Source organism: Herpailurus yagouaroundi, unplaced genomic scaffold (genome assembly GCF_014898765.1).
Source record: "Herpailurus yagouaroundi ecotype Mexico unplaced genomic scaffold, PumYag 159, whole genome shotgun sequence".
NCBI classification, from domain to species: domain Eukaryota; kingdom Metazoa; phylum Chordata; class Mammalia; order Carnivora; family Felidae; genus Herpailurus; species Herpailurus yagouaroundi.
In genome coordinates, this window is record NW_024412400.1 from 26234854 (window position 1) to 26254590 (window position 19737).

The 19737-nt window shown below is 42.1% G+C and overlaps 1 protein-coding gene across 7 annotated transcripts; it reads left to right on the plus strand.

The window, feature by feature from the left end:
• Positions 1-18152, plus strand: METTL6 (methyltransferase 6, tRNA N3-cytidine). 7 transcript variants are annotated; one of them, XM_040480150.1, is made up of 6 exons: positions 1-189; positions 1165-1539; positions 2993-3127; positions 8499-8669; positions 15444-15585; positions 17467-18152. In XM_040480150.1, the coding sequence occupies exons 2-6, from the start codon at positions 1315-1317 to the stop codon at positions 17646-17648; spliced, it is 855 nt and encodes a 284-aa protein (XP_040336084.1). In that variant the 5' UTR covers positions 1-189; positions 1165-1314; the 3' UTR covers positions 17649-18152. The 7 variants fall into 7 exon arrangements, with proteins under 7 accessions (XP_040336084.1, XP_040336088.1, XP_040336085.1 ...); XM_040480154.1 differs by having other exon boundaries at positions 2993-3112; XM_040480151.1 differs by having other exon boundaries at positions 1-173.
• The last annotated feature ends 1585 nt before the right edge of the window (positions 18153-19737 follow it).

Here is a 19737-nt window from a genome sequence, read left to right on the forward strand (position 1 = left end):
TTCGTGACGGAAGTGGCGGGGGCAGTGGCGGCGGCAGTGCCATAGCCAAAGGATTCCGCCGGGAGAGGTCCTCGAGGGGGGTTTGTCCCCGGACCGAAGCTCCCTGATCCGGCTTCCGAGGCCGGGTCCGGGCTGAGGGCTGAGTGCGTCCGTCCCTACCCGTCCAGGTGAATGTAAGAAGTGATGACGGTGAGCCCAAGCGCGGCGAACTAGATGAACACGGGTCTGACAGCCAGTGTGGCCGGCTCTCCGCAGGCCCGGGCGGCCCGGGCGCCCTAGTTTCTCCCGAGCGTCCGGAGCCCTACGGACCCTACCCCGCGCGTCACTGGCCTCTTACCCTTCACGCGTTAATGGAGGAGCGAGAGCCTCAGCCCCTGGAAAACGGCGCTACCCTCTGATTCATGAGACGGCCTCTTAGGTGTGTGATCAGAATCTCAGGCCGCCGGGCTTGACTACAAATTCCGCCCCCCCCCCGAAACTGGGTCTCGGATCCTTGGGAAATGATCACCCCACTTGACCGCCCGTCGCCATTTCGGGAAGCTGGTGTGGTTGTTTTAAGTCACCCTTTCACGGGCATTAAAAATTGATGTTTCCTCCCTAAGATTTCTCAGTCACTTCTTGGGAGTGTCCTTTTTCTAAACCAAACCGATTTAGTATTATTATATTTTTTTAATGTTTATTTATTTTAAAGAGAGGTAGAGACAGAGCACGAGTTGGGGAGGGACAGAGGGAGAGAGAGAGAGGGAGACACAGAATCCCAAGCAGGCTCCAGGCTCTGGGCTGTCAGCACCGAGCCCGACCCAGGGCTGGAACTCACAAACTTTAAGATCATGACCTGAGCTGAAGTGGGACGCCTAACGGACCGAGCCACCCAGGCGTCCCTAAACCGATTTATTATTCTAATAGTTAACTTGTTCTGGTTTGAACTAGAGTTTGGTGCGTGAGAGCCCTGGCCACGGAATGTAAGCCCTCTGAAGGTAGGGATTGTGTCTTGGGCTTCTTTCTGACCGACCTCTTGTAGAGTGGGCAGGGTTTTTGTGTTGAGTCAGGATCTAGTATGTGGTGAGTTGAACTGTTTGGTGAAAGAACCGTTCTAAAGCGACTAACCAGCGTCTTAAAAACTGTCCTAGAACCACTAACCGGAATCTCCTTTTTCCTGCAAAGCACCCAGTGCTGCCCGAGGCTTGAGCCCAACGTGAAGAACCACATTTGGAAAAATCCTTCCTATGTCCGCAGTATCAGCTTGGATTACTCAGGTTACTCAGGGTTGGGGAATCTTCAGCAGTGTTAAATATATTACCATCAACTTATGGGATGGCTTCTTTGCAAAGGAAAGGGCTGCAGGCAAGAATTCTCAGCGCTGAAGAAGAGGAGAAATTGAAAAGAGACCAGGCTTTAATGTCTGATTTTAAACAGCAAAAACTGGAAAAAGAGGCTCAGAAGAACTGGGACCTTTTTTACAAAAGAAATAGCACTAACTTCTTCAAAGATAGACACTGGACCACCAGAGAGTTTGAGGAACTCAGATCATGTAGAGAGGTAAACTAATATTGAACCTTGTTTGAGTTTTTCATTTCAAATGTGAAGAGGAGTGTTTATTGCCTTCCTATGGGTCTCCAGTGGATTTAGTAGGTCCTGGGTTGTATGTAGGAAAGAGAGCTTTCGAGGGCATTTTCTGTTTCTTAAAGCCAGTCTGAAAGTCATAAATATTGAATTCATACTGGGTGACTTCAGTGACAGATTCAGATTCATAATAAAGACGATAAACACTTTACCACGGCCCTTTTCTAGAACTCTACGTGTTGTGTAATTTAAGCCCTACAAAAACAGTGTGAAGTAGGCATCATTGTTATCCCTACTTGCAGGTAAAACGGGGCACAAAGCTCTTTTAAGAGAGTTGTCTAATGATAGAACATGGTGAGGGAAGAAGTCCAGATTTGAGTGCAAGCAGTTTAGTCCCAGAGCCTGTTATTTTAGCTATTATCCTGTGTTTTCTTCTTTTTTTTTAATGTTTATTTATTTGAGAGAGAGAGAGAGAGAGAGAGAGAGAGAATCCCAAGGAGACACCATGCTCAGCATGGAGCCCATCTTTGGGCTTGATCTCACCACCATGAGACTCTTGAAATCAAGAGTCGGTGTGGTTTATATACACAATGGAGTACTATGTGGCAATGAGAAAGAATGAAATATGGCCTTTTGTAGCAACGTGGATGGAACTGGAGAGTGTGATGCTAAGTGAAATAAGCCATACAGAGAAAGACAGATAATATATGTTTTCACTCTTATGTGGATCCTGAGAAACTTAACAGGAACCCATGGGGGAGGGGAAGGATAAAAAAAAAAAAGGTTAGAGTGGGAGAGAGCCAAAGCATGAGAGACTCTTAAAAAATGAGAACAAACTGAGGGCTGATGGGGGGTGGGAGGGAGGGGAGGGTGGGTGATGGGTATTGAAGAGGGCATCTTTTGGGATGAGCACTGGGTGTTGTATGGAAACCAATTTGACAATAAATTTCATATATTAAAAAAAAAGAAAAGAAATCAAGAGTCGGATGCTGTGGGGTGCCTGGGTGGCTCAGTTGGTTGAGCACTCGACGTCAACTCAGGTCATGATCAAGAGTTCGTGGGTTCCAGCCCCACATCAGGCTCTCTGCAGTCTTTGCAGGGCCCACTTTGCATCTTCTGTTCCCCTCTCTCTCTGCGCCTTCCTGGCTCCTGCTCGCCCTCTCTCTCAAAAAAATAAAACATTAAAAAAGAAAGGGAGGGAGAGATGCTTAATTGACCGAGCCACCCAGGTGCCCCTGCTGTGTTTTCTTTATACTAAGCTGCCCAGTGTTGGACGACAAGCAAGGTATCAGTATTAGCTTTAGGTTCTCAGTTCACTTGTTTACTGTCTGCCCCATGGGGGCAGAAACCTTGCTTCTCCTGTTTGGAGACATGTTGTAGTTTGGTTTGTTTCTCCATGATGCAAACGACTTTGCATCTCTTTCCCCAGTTTGAAGATCAAAAATTGACTGTGCTTGAAGCTGGCTGTGGTGTTGGGAACTGTTTATTCCCGCTTTTAGAAGAAGATCTGAATATCTTTGCCTATGCCTGTGACTTTTCTCCAAGAGCAGTTGAGTATGTCAAGGTTGGTGCCTTGTCCATGTTTCTGTTATGTTACTGTTTTCTTAGATTTCTTTGACCTGCCCTCTCTGCCCATTTGCTTATTAATTCCAGTTCTCTCTTTGAAGCTAACCAGCTATGACCACCATGAATGTGTTTTTCCTGTTTAAATACCTGTATCATACATACAGAAACATAGCTTTGGGGTACCTGCATGGCTCAGTCAGTCGAGCATCTGACTCTTGATTTCAGCTCAGGTCATGATCCCAGGGTTGTGGGATTGAGCCCTGCATTGGGGCTCTGCACCTCTCCTCTGCTCATGCTCTGTCTCTAAAATTAAAAAAAAAGAAAAGAAAAGAAACACAGCTTTATTCAGAAAAGTAGAAAGAACTACCAAAATGATACCCATATGCTTCTACCTAAATTGAATGATTGCCAGAATTTTGTACATTTACTTTATAGACTTTTTTCTTTGCTCAACTATTTTAAAGTATAGATGTCAAGACACTTCCATCTCAAATATGTCTACATACATATTCAAAAAATACGGACTTTTTCTGCATGGTGCAATACATGAACTGTAATCTCCTAATGTCATTAATACTCAGGATGGATTTAGATTTACCCAAGTAGTCCCAAGTGTGTTTTATAGATGTATTTAATCGAGGACTAAATCTTGTACTTCTTAATGTACCTTAAATCTCCTTAGCCTAAAACATCCCTGCCCTTCCCCTTGACCTTTTCCCCACTGGCTTTGAGCTTATTTTTCTCTTTAATTTTTTTTTATGTTTATTTTTGAGACAGAGAGAGAGTATGAGCAGGGGAGGGGCAGAGACAGAGGGAGACACAGAATCTGAAGCAGGCTCCGGGCTGTCGGCACAGAGCCCAACATGGGGCTCAAACCCACAAACCATGAGATCATGACCTGAGCTGAAGTCGAACGCTTAACCAACTGAGCCACCCAGGTGCCCCTGGCATTGAGCTTTTGAAGAGCAAGCCATTTTCTACAATTCAATCCCACATTCCATATTGGTCTGATTGTTTATTCATATCATTGTTCAACTTGTTCCTTTATCCTCTGTATTTCCTTTACTGTAAATTAGAAGTTAGATTTAAACCAGGTAAAATATTTGTGGCAAAAATACTGTAATAAGTAATGTTGTATCTTTGATATTGCATCCTGTCAGGAGGCATTAATGTCTCGTAATGCTAACTTTAGTTTTGATCTCTGGGTTAAGGTAGTAACTACCTAATTCCCACCTAAAAAGTACCTTCCTAAGGGGTACAAGTATTTACCTTTTGCTATTAACAAATATGTGGGGGATACTTGGGCAAACATCTAACTTTCCGTCAACCTTTTACAGTTGTACCATCCATTAGAAGTTTTTTTAATAGTGGTATCACATTGTACTATAACTTGCTTTCTTCACTCCACATCCTATCTTGTACTTTGTTTTTTTTTTTGTCTTAGTACATACAGGTGTACTGTATTTTACTTAGCTGTTGTAGTATTCCACAGAATGGGTATACTGTACTTTAACAGTTACCCTGTTGCTATTTGTTTAAGTTATTTCTGATTTTTTACTCTTACAAATAGGGTTAATGTGGCACTATGTGCCACTCCCCAAAACACGTGTGTGCATTTTTCTCTATGGTGATGGAAGAATTCCTTGGAGAAACGGTACACACATTTAAATTTTAATATTTGATGTATATTTTTTAATTTAATATATAAATTTTAATATATAGCTACTATTCTGTCTATATCCTCAACGTTTGATATCAGTCTTTTTTATATTTTCTAATCTTATGGACAAAAAGTAATACTCCATATTTTAGTTTGTTTGCCCCTTATATATGTAAATAAGCATTAGTTTTTCTTCTGATTGTGAGTTTCTTTATTCCACATGTATTTATCGAGAGCCCATTATGTGCCAGTCACTGTTCTACGCACTGGGACTAAGTAGTGAACAAAACACAAAAAAAATCCCTCAGGTGGAGCTTGTATTATACTATGAATTGTCCGTTCATAACCTTTGCTCATTTTTCTGTCATTTCTTTATCTTTAGGGTCTATTCTGGGTATTCTGTTTTGTTTTTTACAAACATTTCTAGTTTATTTAGCATTGCTTTATGGTTTGTCTTTCAGCATGATTTAAACTATGTGCAAATTTATTAATGTTTTCCTTTCAAGGCTCTAAGGTCTTAAGTCTTGTTTAAGAGTCCTCTAACCTTCTACATAGTTTTAAAGCTTTGGTTATCATGTTTTTTAATCTGGAAAAATTTTGGCCCTTATTTCTTCAAATATTTCTTCAGCTCTGTTCTCTCTTCTGAGATTCTAATGGCATGTGTATTATACCATTTGCTATTTTATGGCGGTTTGTGTTCTTGGATGGTGGTTTGTTTTCTTAACTTTTTTTCTCTTTGCATTTTTAGTTTGTATAATTTCTTTCATCCTATCTTCAAGTTTACTGACTCCTTCTTAGGTAGTAAATGTTCCTATTGATGAGCCTTTCAAAAGCATTCTTCATATTTGTTGCTGTGTTTTTGGTTTTTAGTTCGTCTAGTTGATTGTTTTTGTAGTTTCTATTTCTCTGCTGAAATTACCTATTTGATCTTAAACTTTGTCTATGTTTTTCATTAGAGTCTTTCACTTATTAATTACAGTTATTTTAAATGCCCAAACTTCTAGTTCCTATATCTGTGTCATATTTGAGTCTGGTTCTGATGATTGCTTTGTCTCTTCAGACTATTTTTTCTTGCCATTTGGTATGCCTTGTACTTTTTTTTTCACTGAAAGTCAGGTATGTTATGTAGGGCTATGGATACTGAGGTCATAAGGATTTGTAATAATCTAGACAGGAGTTTAGCTGTGTTTGAAATCTGTTATCGTTATAGTTACCTGTGAGGTTTATCGTTGCTATGGCCACCAGAGACTTCAGAGTCCTCTGGTGACTTGGTTTATGTCACCCCTTTTGGCTTTGGGTCTGCTCTTCATACTGTTCCTCGTAAAGATCCTCTCTCTTACAACTTTCCCAGCTGCAATCCACTGTTGTTATTACCACTGGAGACTTGGTAAGGTGTGGGAGAAGGGATTGTCATCTAATGTTCTGATTCTCAGTTTTTGAACTGTAGAGTGGGCCTGTGTCTCAGGTGTGGCCTTCACAAGTGTGTCTGCGCTCTAGGACTAGAGTTTTCCTCTCCCTTTCGTCCCTCAGTATCTACCTGGTGTCCTCCTCGATGGTCTTGAGGCCATTCTCCCTTCAGATCAAGACTAGGTCTATCAATCCCCAGCACCTCCACCAAAAAAAAAAAAAAAAAAAAGACTAGGTCTGGGGGGCGCTGGCTCAGTCCGAAGAGCATGCAACTCTTGATGTTAGGGTTGTGAGTTCAAGCCCTACATTGGGTGTGGAGATTACTAAAAAAATAAACTTAAAAAAAAAAAAATTAAGAATGGGTCTGGGCAGAGCAGTTTCCTCCCCTCTTGGCAGTGGTATTTCGCTAGTACCCTAAGGCTGCAGGCTTCAGGAGACCTTTCCCCTGTAGTTTGAATCTTTTCTTCCTTAAAGGAGATGAGAAAGTTCAGTACTAGATGGAGCACCATCTTCTCTGTGAGAGCCCCGTGATGTTCTTGGAAGAAACACCTATAAAAAGATGGGAGTATTCCTGTTAGTTCCACCCCCAGAGGCCCAGAGGCTTCACGCTATAACATCCGCACTCAGTCTACAGCAGTTTGTCAAATTTCTAGTTTTATCTTTCCAGTTTGGGGGTTTCTGCTTCAGGTAAGCAAATGCTTCGGTCCTGTCTCTCCCTGAAGGCACTTATCTGTCTCCAGGTTGGGGGATGGCTGCTGATTCGTTGGCTCTATTCTTTGATGGGTTCACAAAAAAAGCCATTACTTGGCTGTCTGTCCATCTTTTTTCTTATTGTAAGGATGGGAGCTGCATTTTTATACTACTGTACGTCTTTGAACTGAAACCAGAACCTTTAAGTCACCTGGGTAACCAATTGTCCTTTAACACAAGTGTATAGCTAGTTGTTCTAACACAATAAGTTGAATGAGAAAATTCATTTTTCTTCCCTGATAATTGTCACTTTTATTGTCTACCTTTTTTGATATGTCATCTTTGTCACTTGTCTTTTGTCATATGCGATACTAAATTCCCCTATATACGTGGGTCTGTTTTGGGGACTCTGATCTGTCTTCGTAGTCTATTTGTCCCCATTCTCAAACTTCATTGTTTCAGTACTACATTTTGTAGTATGTTTTGAAGTCCAGTGGTGTACCTCCTCCTTCATTGTTCTTCAGTTTAAAAATTGGCTTGGCTATTCCTAAAGATTTTTGCTTCCAGGTGAATCAAATTTGCCTTTGTGTCAAGTTTCAAGAAATCTATTGGGATTCTATTGAGATTGCATTGGATTTAGAAGCAGATTTATAGGTAGAATTGACGTCTTTTCAATATTGAATCTTCCCATCCAAGAACCTTGTATTTTATTCGAGTCCTTATTTACATTAAAGAAAGGTTTGTGGGGCGCCTGGGTGGCTCAGTCAGTTGAGCATCCGACTTTGGCTCAGGTCATGATCTCACAGCTTGTGAGTTCGAGCCCCACGTCAGGTCTGTGCTGACAGCTCAGAGCCTGGAGCCTGCTTCTGCTTCTGTGTCTCCCTCTCTCTGCCCCTAACCCACTCACATTCTCTCTGTCTGTCTCAAAAAAAAACATTAAAAAATTTTTTTCTTAAAGAAAGGTTTGCTTTTTTTTTATAATGCTCTTATAAGATCTTAGACTTTATGATACTCTTATATTTATAAGAGTATTATATGTATTTTTTTTGATAATGCTCTTAAACCCCCCATTCAAAATGTACAGGAACACACTTGTTTAAAAAAAAAAAAAAAGTGGGGGTGGGGCGGGGAAGAAGAAGAAATTTGGTTTATTTGGCTTGCTGTCGCAAGGGAAAATATACAGAACTGTGGGAGCATCTCCATGAGTGGATTGGGAAGGACTTCTCAGAGGATTTAGGCTTATAATGGGTGATTTCAAAGGAGGATTAAGGAAGCACGGGTCAGTTTTGACTTATCCCTCTAGAAATCTATGCTTCTAGAATGCGCAGCTTTGAACATGTGATATCTCCTCAGTGTTCTATCCTCAGTTAAAGATGATTTGTTAAAATGAAATCTTGCCCCTCCTAGTAACAGCAAATGCTACATGCATTAGCGTGCAAATGGCACATTAGTCAGTTTTACCCAGTAACAAAGTGATCTGTGATTTTTGTGTAACAGTGCACAAGTGGAAATAGATCCATTTTCCATCGGATCTCCTTTTGATGCTGTATTTTTCTCTGTGTGTCCACATGGGTGTCGCGTTAAAATTCTTTTCTTTTTCCCCCTTCTCTAGCAAAATCCTTTATATGACACAGAAAGATGCAAGGTGTTCCAGTGTGATCTAACCAAAGATGACCTTCTGGAACATGTGCCCCCAGAGTCCGTGGATGTTGTCATGTTGATATTTGTCCTCTCTGCTGTTCACCCTGATAAGATGCACCTTGTCTTACAAAACATTTACCAGGTTAGTAATTTGGAGCCTGGAGGTTGGACGTCCTGATCTTTTTGCTTACCTCCCCTCTGAGGCTCATGTCTAGTTCACAAAGCCCCCTCGTTCTCACTAGGTGTAGGCCATGCAGTCAGTGTATCGAAGGGGTTCTCCTACATAAAACATTCAGTTTGAATTCTGGTTTGTCTGGTAGCCATCACTGCTCTTCAGTTTGGCCAGCTTTGGAGTGAGGATGATTTTGTAGTTATCTGGGCTCTGTGCATGGAATAACATGCAGATAGTCCCTGCTGGAAAAGGAGAAGAAGATATGGTTCGGGGTCAAGAATGTAGTCCGGCATCAGAGTGCCTAGAGACGATACCTGGCTTCCCTGCTTAGGCAAGTTTCTTTACCTCCCTGAGCCTCAGTTTCATTACCTGTGTAATACTGAGATACTGAGATGAAATACACGCAATATGTATAAAGTGCTTAGCACAATGCCTAGAAGGTGGTAAGTGCTCTTCAAAAATCAGCCATTGTTGTCACTATCATCATTGTTGCCAGAATGAGGAGAACCCAAACTTCTCTGGCCATCAGGAGGCTGCTGTAGCGCTCAGGAAGTAAAGCATCACTCTTAAGTCATGTGACTCAAGACAAATCACGTCATCTTCCTTCTGTGGGCTTCAGTGTCCTTGGCTGTAAAATGGGGGTGTCTGTTAGGGTTATTGTGAGATGCAGGTGAGATCATGAATGAGGCTGCTTGTAAACTACGGTAGAAGCTCTCTTATCTGTGGCAACAATGTTGATTAAAGATCAATTAAGTCATTTTATTATGACTTAAAATATGTTAATACTCTTTTATCACTCTTTTGATGTAGAGCCACAGCCCTTTCTTTTGAGTATGGGGCTATTTACCATTTTTCTTACCATCTTATGAACCACATACATAGTAGCATAGTAGAGTTCTGGCTTCTTTAAAAGTGGAGCAGAGACTTAACAATGATTGGAAACTTAACGCAAGGGCAAATTTTTTTATATTTTTAACCTAGACTTACCTTTGATTCTCCCATGTCTAACAGCAGTTCAGTGCTTCTCTATCAAGTCTTTCCAAAAGTTTCAGTGTACTTTTCAGAGAAAATAAAAATGCTCTTTACTTGCATTGCATTGTTTATATATTCGTATATAATTCTAAATCTAAGTACAGCTGGTGTAAGCAAGTTTGGGAACCAACACAAGTGACCAGTGGTAAGCATGCAGGTCACCTGGGGGCCACTAAATGGCAAGGGCACACAATGTTGAAAGCCTGTTAAGCCTCACCTGTTCAGTGAGTCAGAGGCCTCAGTCAGTCTGCTTTATAAAAGGGAGAGAAGAACATTCAGCAAGTTGAAAAAGTAGACGTTTTAAATGTTTTTTAAGTAGCGAAACAAATTTCAAGACACTGGAAACCTTTTAGGGAGTAATTATTCTCACTTAAAACAACATTTTAAGAAATTCAGATATTGCCATGGTGGTTTCAGCTCTCTGCTCATGAGGTTTTGTAAGGTTTTTTCTCCTTACTTCCCCTTTCCCTGCCTCTGGTATCTGAGCAGATGAGAACCCAACATATACCCACAAATGGGCATGGAACTGAAGCTGAGTTAAGAGGGAAGAGAGGGCATCAGGGAAAAGATGGTAGGATCACCTGATTTGAAGGTCCAGGTGAGGACAAAGGATGATGAAAGATGGGGAAGTAGAGAGAGCTGGAAAGATGGGGCGGGGGGGAATGTCCAAGGTGACTTGTATGACACTGAGAGACCGGAGGGGTTATGCTTTTTAGTGTTGACAAGACTTCAGGACGTTACCATGGGAGTGAGTGGTTTAGAAGGGTGAGACCTTGGAAAAGTTCAAGTCATTAAGAGGCCAGCATATTTGGAGGGATAATCCACATATATTGAAATTACTCTGAACTAAGAATGGAGTAGTATTAAGGAGAGGAGAATAAATCAGAAACATTCATCCTGAAACAGGGAAATGACCCTGGCAATGATAGATGACAGTAATATTAAGGGATAGCAAATGATATAATCTGATGACAAGAGATTCAGAGTTAGGGATTTTAGGGAGGAAAGAGAATACATGAGAAAGTAGCAATGAGAAGCATGGAGGGCGCCAGCCTCATCTCTAAGCCCAGTGGTACAAAGGTGAGGAGAGAAAACAGCCATGACTTGAGAGGTTGCAGGGAAAACAGTGTCCTCAGGAACAGTCTGTTAGCACCAGGATGTGAAAGGAACATTGAGAAGAGGTGGATACTAGTGATTTCACTGATGAAAGGTTTCAGGGATTGGAGAGAAGTAGGAGTTGGGGACAGAATAAAGAGCATCTGGAACTCGATGGGGCGAGAGTGCCTACTATCAGTTTTGCTTTTCAGCATTATCCTGGTGGTCCTAATCAGCTCAAAAAGACAAGAAAGAAAATAAAAGATGGGGGAAAAATAGGGATGAAAGACAAAACTCATTTGCAAATAATGTAATTGTCTAATTAGAATATATTAAGACTATAAAAGTATAAGATGAATGTACTCTGCTTAATGTCACAGAGCTATTCACACCTAACGAAGAGTAACATGCATTGTGCAATCTTACTTTTCCATTTAATATTATACATTTTATTTTCTTAATTTTTAAAAAAAATTTTTGTGTGTATTTATTTATTTTGAAAAAGGGAGAGAGAGAATCCCAAGCGGGCTCCGCACTGTCAGCACAGAGCCTGATGTAGGGCTCAAACCCACACACCATGAGATCATGACCTGAGCTGAAACCAAGAGTCGGAGGCTTAATTGACTAAGCCACCCACGTGCCCCCTATACATTTTATTTTTTGTTGTTGTTTGATTGATTGAAGGTTTTGGGTAGGGTTTTTTTGTTTGTTTTTTGAGCAAATTGACAAGGTGGTTCTAAGTTTACATGAAAGAACAAAGATCAAAACGCTTCTGAAGAAAAACAAAACGGGGGAAATCTGTACCCTACCAGATGAAAAGACTTCTTACTGCTACAGTAATTAAGATAGAATGATGTTAGCAGAGGGACAACTTGAATGTGATAGCTTAAACACAGATCCACGCATACATGGGACTTTGATATATGGTAGAAGTGACAATGAAGATCACTAGAAAAATAGGGACTGTTCAGTAAGTGATGCTGGGACCACTGGTTGTCCATGTAGGAAAGAATGATTGTACTTCTCCTTCACATCCTATACAAAAATCATTCTCGGGTGAATTAAAGACTTAAGTGAAAAAGACAAAAATTTAAGCCTTTCAGAAGAAAATACAGGAAAAAATCTCTATGACCTCACAGTGTGGAGTTTTTTCAAAAGATGACTCAAAGCATTCTAAGCATAAAGATGATTATAACAAAAGTAGGAATGTCTGTTCTTCAAAAGACAATATAATACAAAGAAAAAAAAACCAACAACTTTGGAAAAGTGAGTTAAAGTCTATAAACTGTTCAAAGATTAGTACCCAGAATACGTGAGAAATTGCTGTGAAAGAAGTACAAGCAAATTAATAGAAAAATGGGCAGATGTGAGTAGTCGTTTTATTGAAGAGAACACACATATGAAAAGATTATCTCAGTAACCCAGGAAATGTAAAATAAAACCCCAATGAGATACCGCTAGGTTAACCAAATTAAAGAAGTCTGACAAAGCCAAGTATTGTTGAAGGTATGCCTATTCTTGACTTAAATAGAAACATACAGGGGCGCCTGGGTGGCTCAGTCGGTTCAGCGTCCAGCTCTTGGTTTCAGCTCAGGTCACGATCTCGCCGTTTTGTGACTTTGAGCCCCACGTCAGGCTCCACGCTACCAGTGCAGAATAGGATTTAATAAAATTAATGGAATTTTCTGCCTCCCCCACTCGCGCTGTCTCTCTCTCTCTCTCAGGGTAAACTATTTAGAAAAACTTTAGTGGAAACATACAGTATATTATTTATATTTTAACAGTAATGAAATTTTTTTATTATTATCCAGTTGAGCTGTCTCAGTCCACACCTGGCCCCTGTTGTAACCTTTCTTTGGTAACAAATTCCATTTCAGCAGTCCTTTCTATTTTTACCCCCAATAGAATTCTTTTTTCAGCTGATGTGGAATGAGTTCACAACAGTAGCAGATTGCGATCTCTCTGCCATCATACGTAGTGCCTGAGTCATTAATTTGAAACCATGTGCTTCATCTGAAAATTACAGAGGGAGAAGCAATCTCTCAGCCTCTGACAACAAGACCCAAAGGTGGGCAGCTCTGAGGCCTTCATGAACAACCACAGTAATAAGCTGTGGTAAGATAGATGTAATTACTGTAGAATGTTAACACTGAGAATTTTTAAAACTAGGTTTCAACTGAAAGACAACCTTAAGGTTGAATTCCCTCATTTTTGGAATAGAATGAAGTAAAAATAGACAAAATTTGTCATCAGAAGACCTGGATATTTGTCTGCCAGTGCCACCAACTTGCCTTGAAATCTCAGACAAGTCACTTTGACTCAGCCTTGCTCGCCATAAAAGTGGCTATAATAGACCTCCCGTTCCCCTCCCTCCCCACCCCTAACCTACTTCTTGGAGTTGTTTAGAGAATGAAAGAACGTAATGGTGAAAAATGCCTGTTAGCCATGATCAAAGGAGGCATTAGTATTGAACTTATTATTTTATAGACAAGAAAACACAGGGATGAAATTACTTGCTCAAGGTTATTCAACTAGTTATGGAAGAACTGGGATATGAAGCAAGACTTCCAAATTCCTGAGTGTTCTTCCCACTGTCCCATGGAGCCTTCCTTCTTCTGCAATTAAGAATAAGCCTTTTTCCTATAAACTAAATTTTTCAGAATTTTCTCTTCACAATTCACATTTTTTTAAAACTTGGCATTCTAGACTAAGATAGGATGTTTTTACCCAAGAGGCTCTTTACTGATGATACTTAGAATGCATCCCTCATTGATTAGAATTTACTAAATGAGGAAACTGCAGCTCACTTGGAAGTATTAGGGACAGTCTTTCATACCCCTATTCAAGAGGAAATACATCAAACTGCATCAAAAGTCTAATATGTCACGTCTTAAAAATCATCTTATTGTTGTGATGAATCAGAATAAGGTTTAATTGGGGTGCCTGGGGTGGCTCAGTTGGTTAAGTGCCCAACTCTTGATCTCAGCTCAGGTCCTTTTTTCTTTTTTTAATGTTTTATTTATTTTTGAGGCGGTGGTGGGGGCAGAGGGGCAGAGAGAGAGGAAGACACAGAATCTCAAGGAGGGTCCAGGCTGCAAACTGTCGGCACATAGCCTGACATGGGGCTCAAACCCACGAACCGTGAAATTACGACCCAAGCTGGAGTCGAACACTTAACTGACTGAGCCACCCAGGCACCCTGATCTCCGCTCAGGTCTTGATCTCAGGGCTGTGAGTTCAGTCCTTGCGTTGGGCTCTGTGCTGGGCATGAAGCCTACTTTAAAAAAAATACAGAATAGGGTTTAATAAAATTAATGCCTTTTAAGTCTGCTCTTATTTAGTAGCGTTCATGCATTTTGAAAGAATTCTCACATAAAAAGGAAATGTCACAGTACATACCACTTTCTCTTCATTTTGAAAAGCATATGCTATTTGCTTTATAAGATGGAGGTAGTTATAATACCCACACCCTGCCCGTGCCTACTCCCAATTTTCGAGACACCTATTCTGTGACACCTGTCTCTGAAAGACTTTAGTGACGGACTCCCAGCCGGGCCTGACCATGATCCCCTTCCCTACACTGCTGCACTGGCCTGGAGACCTGTTATAAGGCACATGTAGGACGAATACTCAGTTACCCCTTCTCCCCTTAGCCTTGCTTTTCTTGTCAGTAGTGTGAATGAAATTGGAATGACACTTCCCCCAATCCCCCTCCAGGGCTAACAGGTGTCTCTGATTCTACAATATGCCTTTTGACCCAAATGTGAGTCTTGACTACCCCCCACTTAGTGGCCGAGGTGTGAATCGTGCATAAATCACTTATGTATTGTCCATTTTCTCATCTTGCACGAGGATGATAATCTCTCCTTTCTCCCTCCCTCCTGTCTGATAAACTGCCGAGTGCTCTCTGTTATTAGCATGGTGGGCAAGCTATGCATAATTGTAGCACAGTGAAACCCAAGCGGAGACTTAAAATGAGGAAAGCCAGCTAGAATCAGTAAGAAACTAAAAGGACATATTTTTTTAAAGGGTCACTTTGACTTCAGGATCATATACTAGGAGATGGCTGATAAAATGGCAGGAGAACATGCCTTAAGATAAGACTTTGATTTAACGTCATTAACATTTTAATTTTTTTTTTCAACGTTTATTTATTTTTGGGACAGAGAGAGACAGAGCATGAACGGGGGAGGGACAGAGAGAGAGGGAGACACAGAATCGGAAACAGGCTCCAGGCTCTGAGCCATCAGCCCAGAGCCCGACGCGGGGCTCGAACTCACGGACCGCGAGATCGTGACCTGGCTGAAGTCGGACGCTTAACCGACTGCGCCACCCAGGCACCCCAAACGTCATTAACATTTTAATTGATATGACATTGGACCTTGTAGGTGCTCAAGAAGTATCCCTCTAATGCATGGGGCCCCGCAGGTCTTGCTATACCTTTGATTAGGGGGCTGTTTTCCCTTCAAACTATGGATGGTTCAGTCTCGTTCCTTTCATAATTATCACAAATGTAAGATATCTTAATCCCTGAATCAATCAGATTTTATTTTATTTGAATAAGTTTTATTTGCCTGGGTTCCCCAGAGTTACGTGCCGCCTGCTTTTGTTTCATAGGTATTAAAACCAGGCAAAAGTGTCTTGTTTCGTGACTATGGGCTATATGATCATGCCATGCTTAGGTTTAAAGCTGGCAGCAAACTTGGAGAAAACTTTTATGCTAGACAAGATGGAACCAGATCGTATTTTTTTACTGATGGTAAGATTAATGGAATTTGTCTTTAATTGTTTACTTGCTTGCATTATCACTGGGGTACTGGCCGGAGGCGGGGGCGGCTGCACGTAGCGCAGGGTCCCGGCTGGAACAGTCTCCGACACGCACCACGTAGCACCTGGGACAACAGGGACGCGGCCCTGGCCATGGTGAGCTCACAAGCCTCCTCTGGTGACAGTGTCTAGTTAGTGAGCCCAGGTTAGTGGACAGGCTCTGACATGCCACGTGGCTGCCCTACCAGGAAATGTGCTGGAAAAGGGGGAGGGCAAATGCGGATCCTCACTTCGTCCAGTCACAAAGAAAACAGGTAGGATGGGGCACCAGGCTGGCTCAGTCAGAAGAGCATATGTGACTTAATCTTGGGGGTCATGAGTTCAAGCCCCACACTGGGTGTGGAGGTTACTAAAAACAAATAAATAAACTCAAAAAAAAAAAAAAGACAAATATAATGCCTGGAGATTACCTTCCCAGGTTATAAGGGCAAGAAACCTTTTTGTATAAAGGTTTTAAGTATGCAAATTTACTATAGGGGTCTTTAAAAAGTCATTTTTTAAAAATTCCTCCTTAATATTTATTCATTTTTGAGAGACAGACAGAGCACACACAGGGGAGGGGCAGAGAGAGAAAGGGAGACACAGAATCTGAAGCAGGCTCCAGGCTCTGCACTGTCAGCACAGAGCCTGATGCGGGGCTCGAATTCACAAACCACGAGATCGTGACCTGAGCTGAAATTGGCCACCCAACTGACTGAGCCACCCAGGGGCCCCTAAAAAGTCGTTTTGATAAGAAAAGCATCCAACCCCCGAACATTATTTCAGTCTTATACTAGATATTTTGAACTATTCGTTTTAAGCCTACTTAATCATTTGGACCACAAAATAATTACCTTCTTAAACTCTATTTTTACAACCGTTTGTATTTCTTAAAGTATTCTTTTGGATGTAGAAGGAAATCAGAAATGAGTGATTACCATTAAAACTGCAAAGCCAGAAAATGTCAGGGGAAAGTTAAAAATATTCATGCTCCTGTTTACTGAAATCTCAATTGTAAATAATTGAGAAGATGTAGTGATGTCTGCAGAGTACGTCAGAGCATGTCCTCAGAAGCAGGGCTCTAAGGGTCTTCACTTTCACTACATGGCCATTCTGTTGGTTTCAGTGAACATGTAGTGATGTATTATTTGGGTTAAAGTTTCCTTAGGGTATATCACTACAAAGGGATTTTCCCCGCCACTCTGGTTACAGAATTTCCTCCTTCGTGTTAGGATAGGTGAGGTGCTTGGTGCAAACAAACTGAACACATGAAGACTTTATATGAATATAGCCACATTGAATATTGTTTCTTTTTACTCAGACATTGGTATTTGGGGATTCATAATAATAGGGCAAGGTGGCCATACTCCAGGTTGTCCTTAAACTTTTCTGATGAAATTATTTAGTTGGGGGTTTCTATTTGGGTGTGAGATGAGAAGTAGGAGTGTGTTACTTTCTAAAACAAAACCTTCTTTAAATTTTAGCACTGGAGTTTTTGTTATATTAAAAAAATACCATAGCCCTCCTCCCTGCCCCCCCCCCTGCCCCCTTTACCACCTCAGAGCAAACGTAGTATCAAGACCATGAGCGTCACGAGGGCACCTGGGCGGCTCAGTTAAGCCTCCAACTTCAGCTCAGGTCATGATCTCAGGGTTTGTGAGTTTGAGCCCCGTATCGGGCTCTGTGCTGACAGCTTGGAGCCTGGAGCCTGCTTCAGATTCTGTGTCTCCCTGTGCCCTTCCCCTGCTTATGTTTGCACGCTCTCTCTGTCTCTCTCTCAAAAATAAGTAAACAAACAAAAGACCATGAGCATTGTTGATCTGCTTCCTTACAGAATTCCTGGCTCAGCTCTTTATGGACACAGGTTACGAAGAAGTGGTGAATGAATATGTGTTTCGTGAGACGGTGAATAAAAAAGAAGGCCTGTGTGTGCCGAGGGTTTTTCTTCAGAGCAAATTCCGAAAGTGTCCTAAGAACCCAACACCCTTGACCCTGGGCCTGGGTCACAAGTCCTGACCTTTCACAAGGTTGACATTTGTGCCTCCCCTTGAAGAGGAAAGTTTGAAGTAACTCTATTTTGTATATTTTTATATTTTAACTTTTTAAAAATGAGCATATATAATTTTTATATGGAAAGGTAGCAAGTGTGTGTGTATATTACAACAATGCAAATAAAATTTCCAGGCCTGAAAAGTAAAGAAAGTTTGATGGTATAATGTAGGGCAGCCAGGCTGTCTGACTGAAATTCCACGAAGGGAAAAGCATAAGCGCTTAAAGAGATTCTTGCCGTCACTACTGCGAGTCTGTAAGTGTGCCCCCAGGCAGCATGTCAGGCAGGCCTGTGGAAAAATGAGGCCAAATAGACTGAAATAACACATCCAGATGTATTTTTAGCCTGAAGGATTGTTCTCTTTTTCCAGTGTCTCCTATTTGCCCGTTTTTCTCTGCTTCAGTTCATTTATGTGCCTCTTCAAGACCAGTGTTTCACAAATACAGCTTTTGCTATGACTCGAGAACCCACCATGGCTCCCTGCCTAATTCTTGAGACCCTTTGTAATTGAACCAGGCCCTGGCCACACTGCCCCAGGGAGAGAGGGGAAGGCCGTCTTCCCGATGCAGTTTCTCCAGGAATACGGTGGATGGACTGACCTAAGTCCCCACTGGGATATGAAGCAGTGGCTTGGGAGGTAATTGACCAACATGGCCAAAATCACACAGCTAGTGTTGCAGTGGGATATGGGGAAATCCTTAAATTAGTGTGCTGACCTGTTTCCCAAGCATCTCCAAATAATGCCTTTTACCCTATGACATAAAATCCAAGCGCTGTTGGCTCGCTAACAAAAGATCCTATAAGCCTTCCTGTTTCCCCTCTGCAGAGAGCTTGTCTATGAGAACATTTGTGTAAAGTACATTGACTGTGGTCTGCACCTGCAGCAAGCTAAGGCCCTTTCACCGTTGCCACATCTGAGGAGGGAGGTCCCAGTGGGGAATGGGCTGCATAATAGTCCTAGCCGGTCTGTACAACTAGAATCAATCCTGGCTCCTGGAGAGAAGCGGGGCAGGCGTTGGGGCTCAGGCAGAGTGCCGGCTGGCATCCTGCCCTCTGGGCCCGACTTCTTGGGAGTGGCTTCTGGGGATGGGGCAGGGGATGCAAGAGGAACCCCGGTCTCTTGTTGGTCTGTTGCTTCATATACTCTCTCCCTTTCTTTTGAGGGCTAAAAGATGGCTCTGCTAGGTGAGAGCAAAACCGATGAGGAATTGTACAGAGTTTGTCTCTTGCAGTGTTTTTTTTTTTTTTTCTTTCTTTTAATCAGCTAGTAAAGATGGATTTATTGCAGGGTTCATGGGCCCTCTCCTAGATCTTGGGTCAGGCCTGGCCCCAGAGCATCTGGTAGAGGAGAGCCACGACCAGCCGCAGGGTCCCCACTTCCTGTCCAGGGCTCCTTCCTCTAGCCTTCTCCGAGTGAACCCCACTCCTAGCTTCAGCCCCAGGATGCGCCTTCCACAAAAGTCCTTCCCTCCATGAGATATGACTAGTGCTGCTTGGATTTCCGTGGCTGAGCTGAATAAAATCAGGGTATTTAAAGTAGAAAGTAGGGAGCTGTGTAGGGCGTAGGATAAGCATGGGCTTTTGTTATCAGAAGTCACTTGGAATCGTGACCTCATCATTTACCCTCATTTGTAAAATGGGGATAGCTGCTGAGAAGCACACCTACTGGAGGTTGCTGGTCCGAGGCGGATCATATGCCGAGAAACAGGAGTGATGTTCTCAAGAAAGCTGAACAGGCTAGTAAGGACCCTGGCTGTAAGAAAAGGCCTCTCTACCTTCACTAGTAGTTGGCTGAGGGGACACCCATGAATAAGACTAACTAACAGGAGCAGTTATGGCCCCAAAGTCCTACCCCATAAAGGAAAGGCTGCAAAGTTTTCACTTGGAGTATTTAAAGTTGGCCTGATGACATAGGTAACCTCTCAGTTACCCCACTCTAAAATACATTGGTTGTAGGGGCGCTTAGCTGGCTCAGTTGGTGGAATATGTGACTCTTGGATCTTGGGGTTGTGAGTTCAAGCCCCACATTGTGTATAGAGATTGCTTAAAAATGAA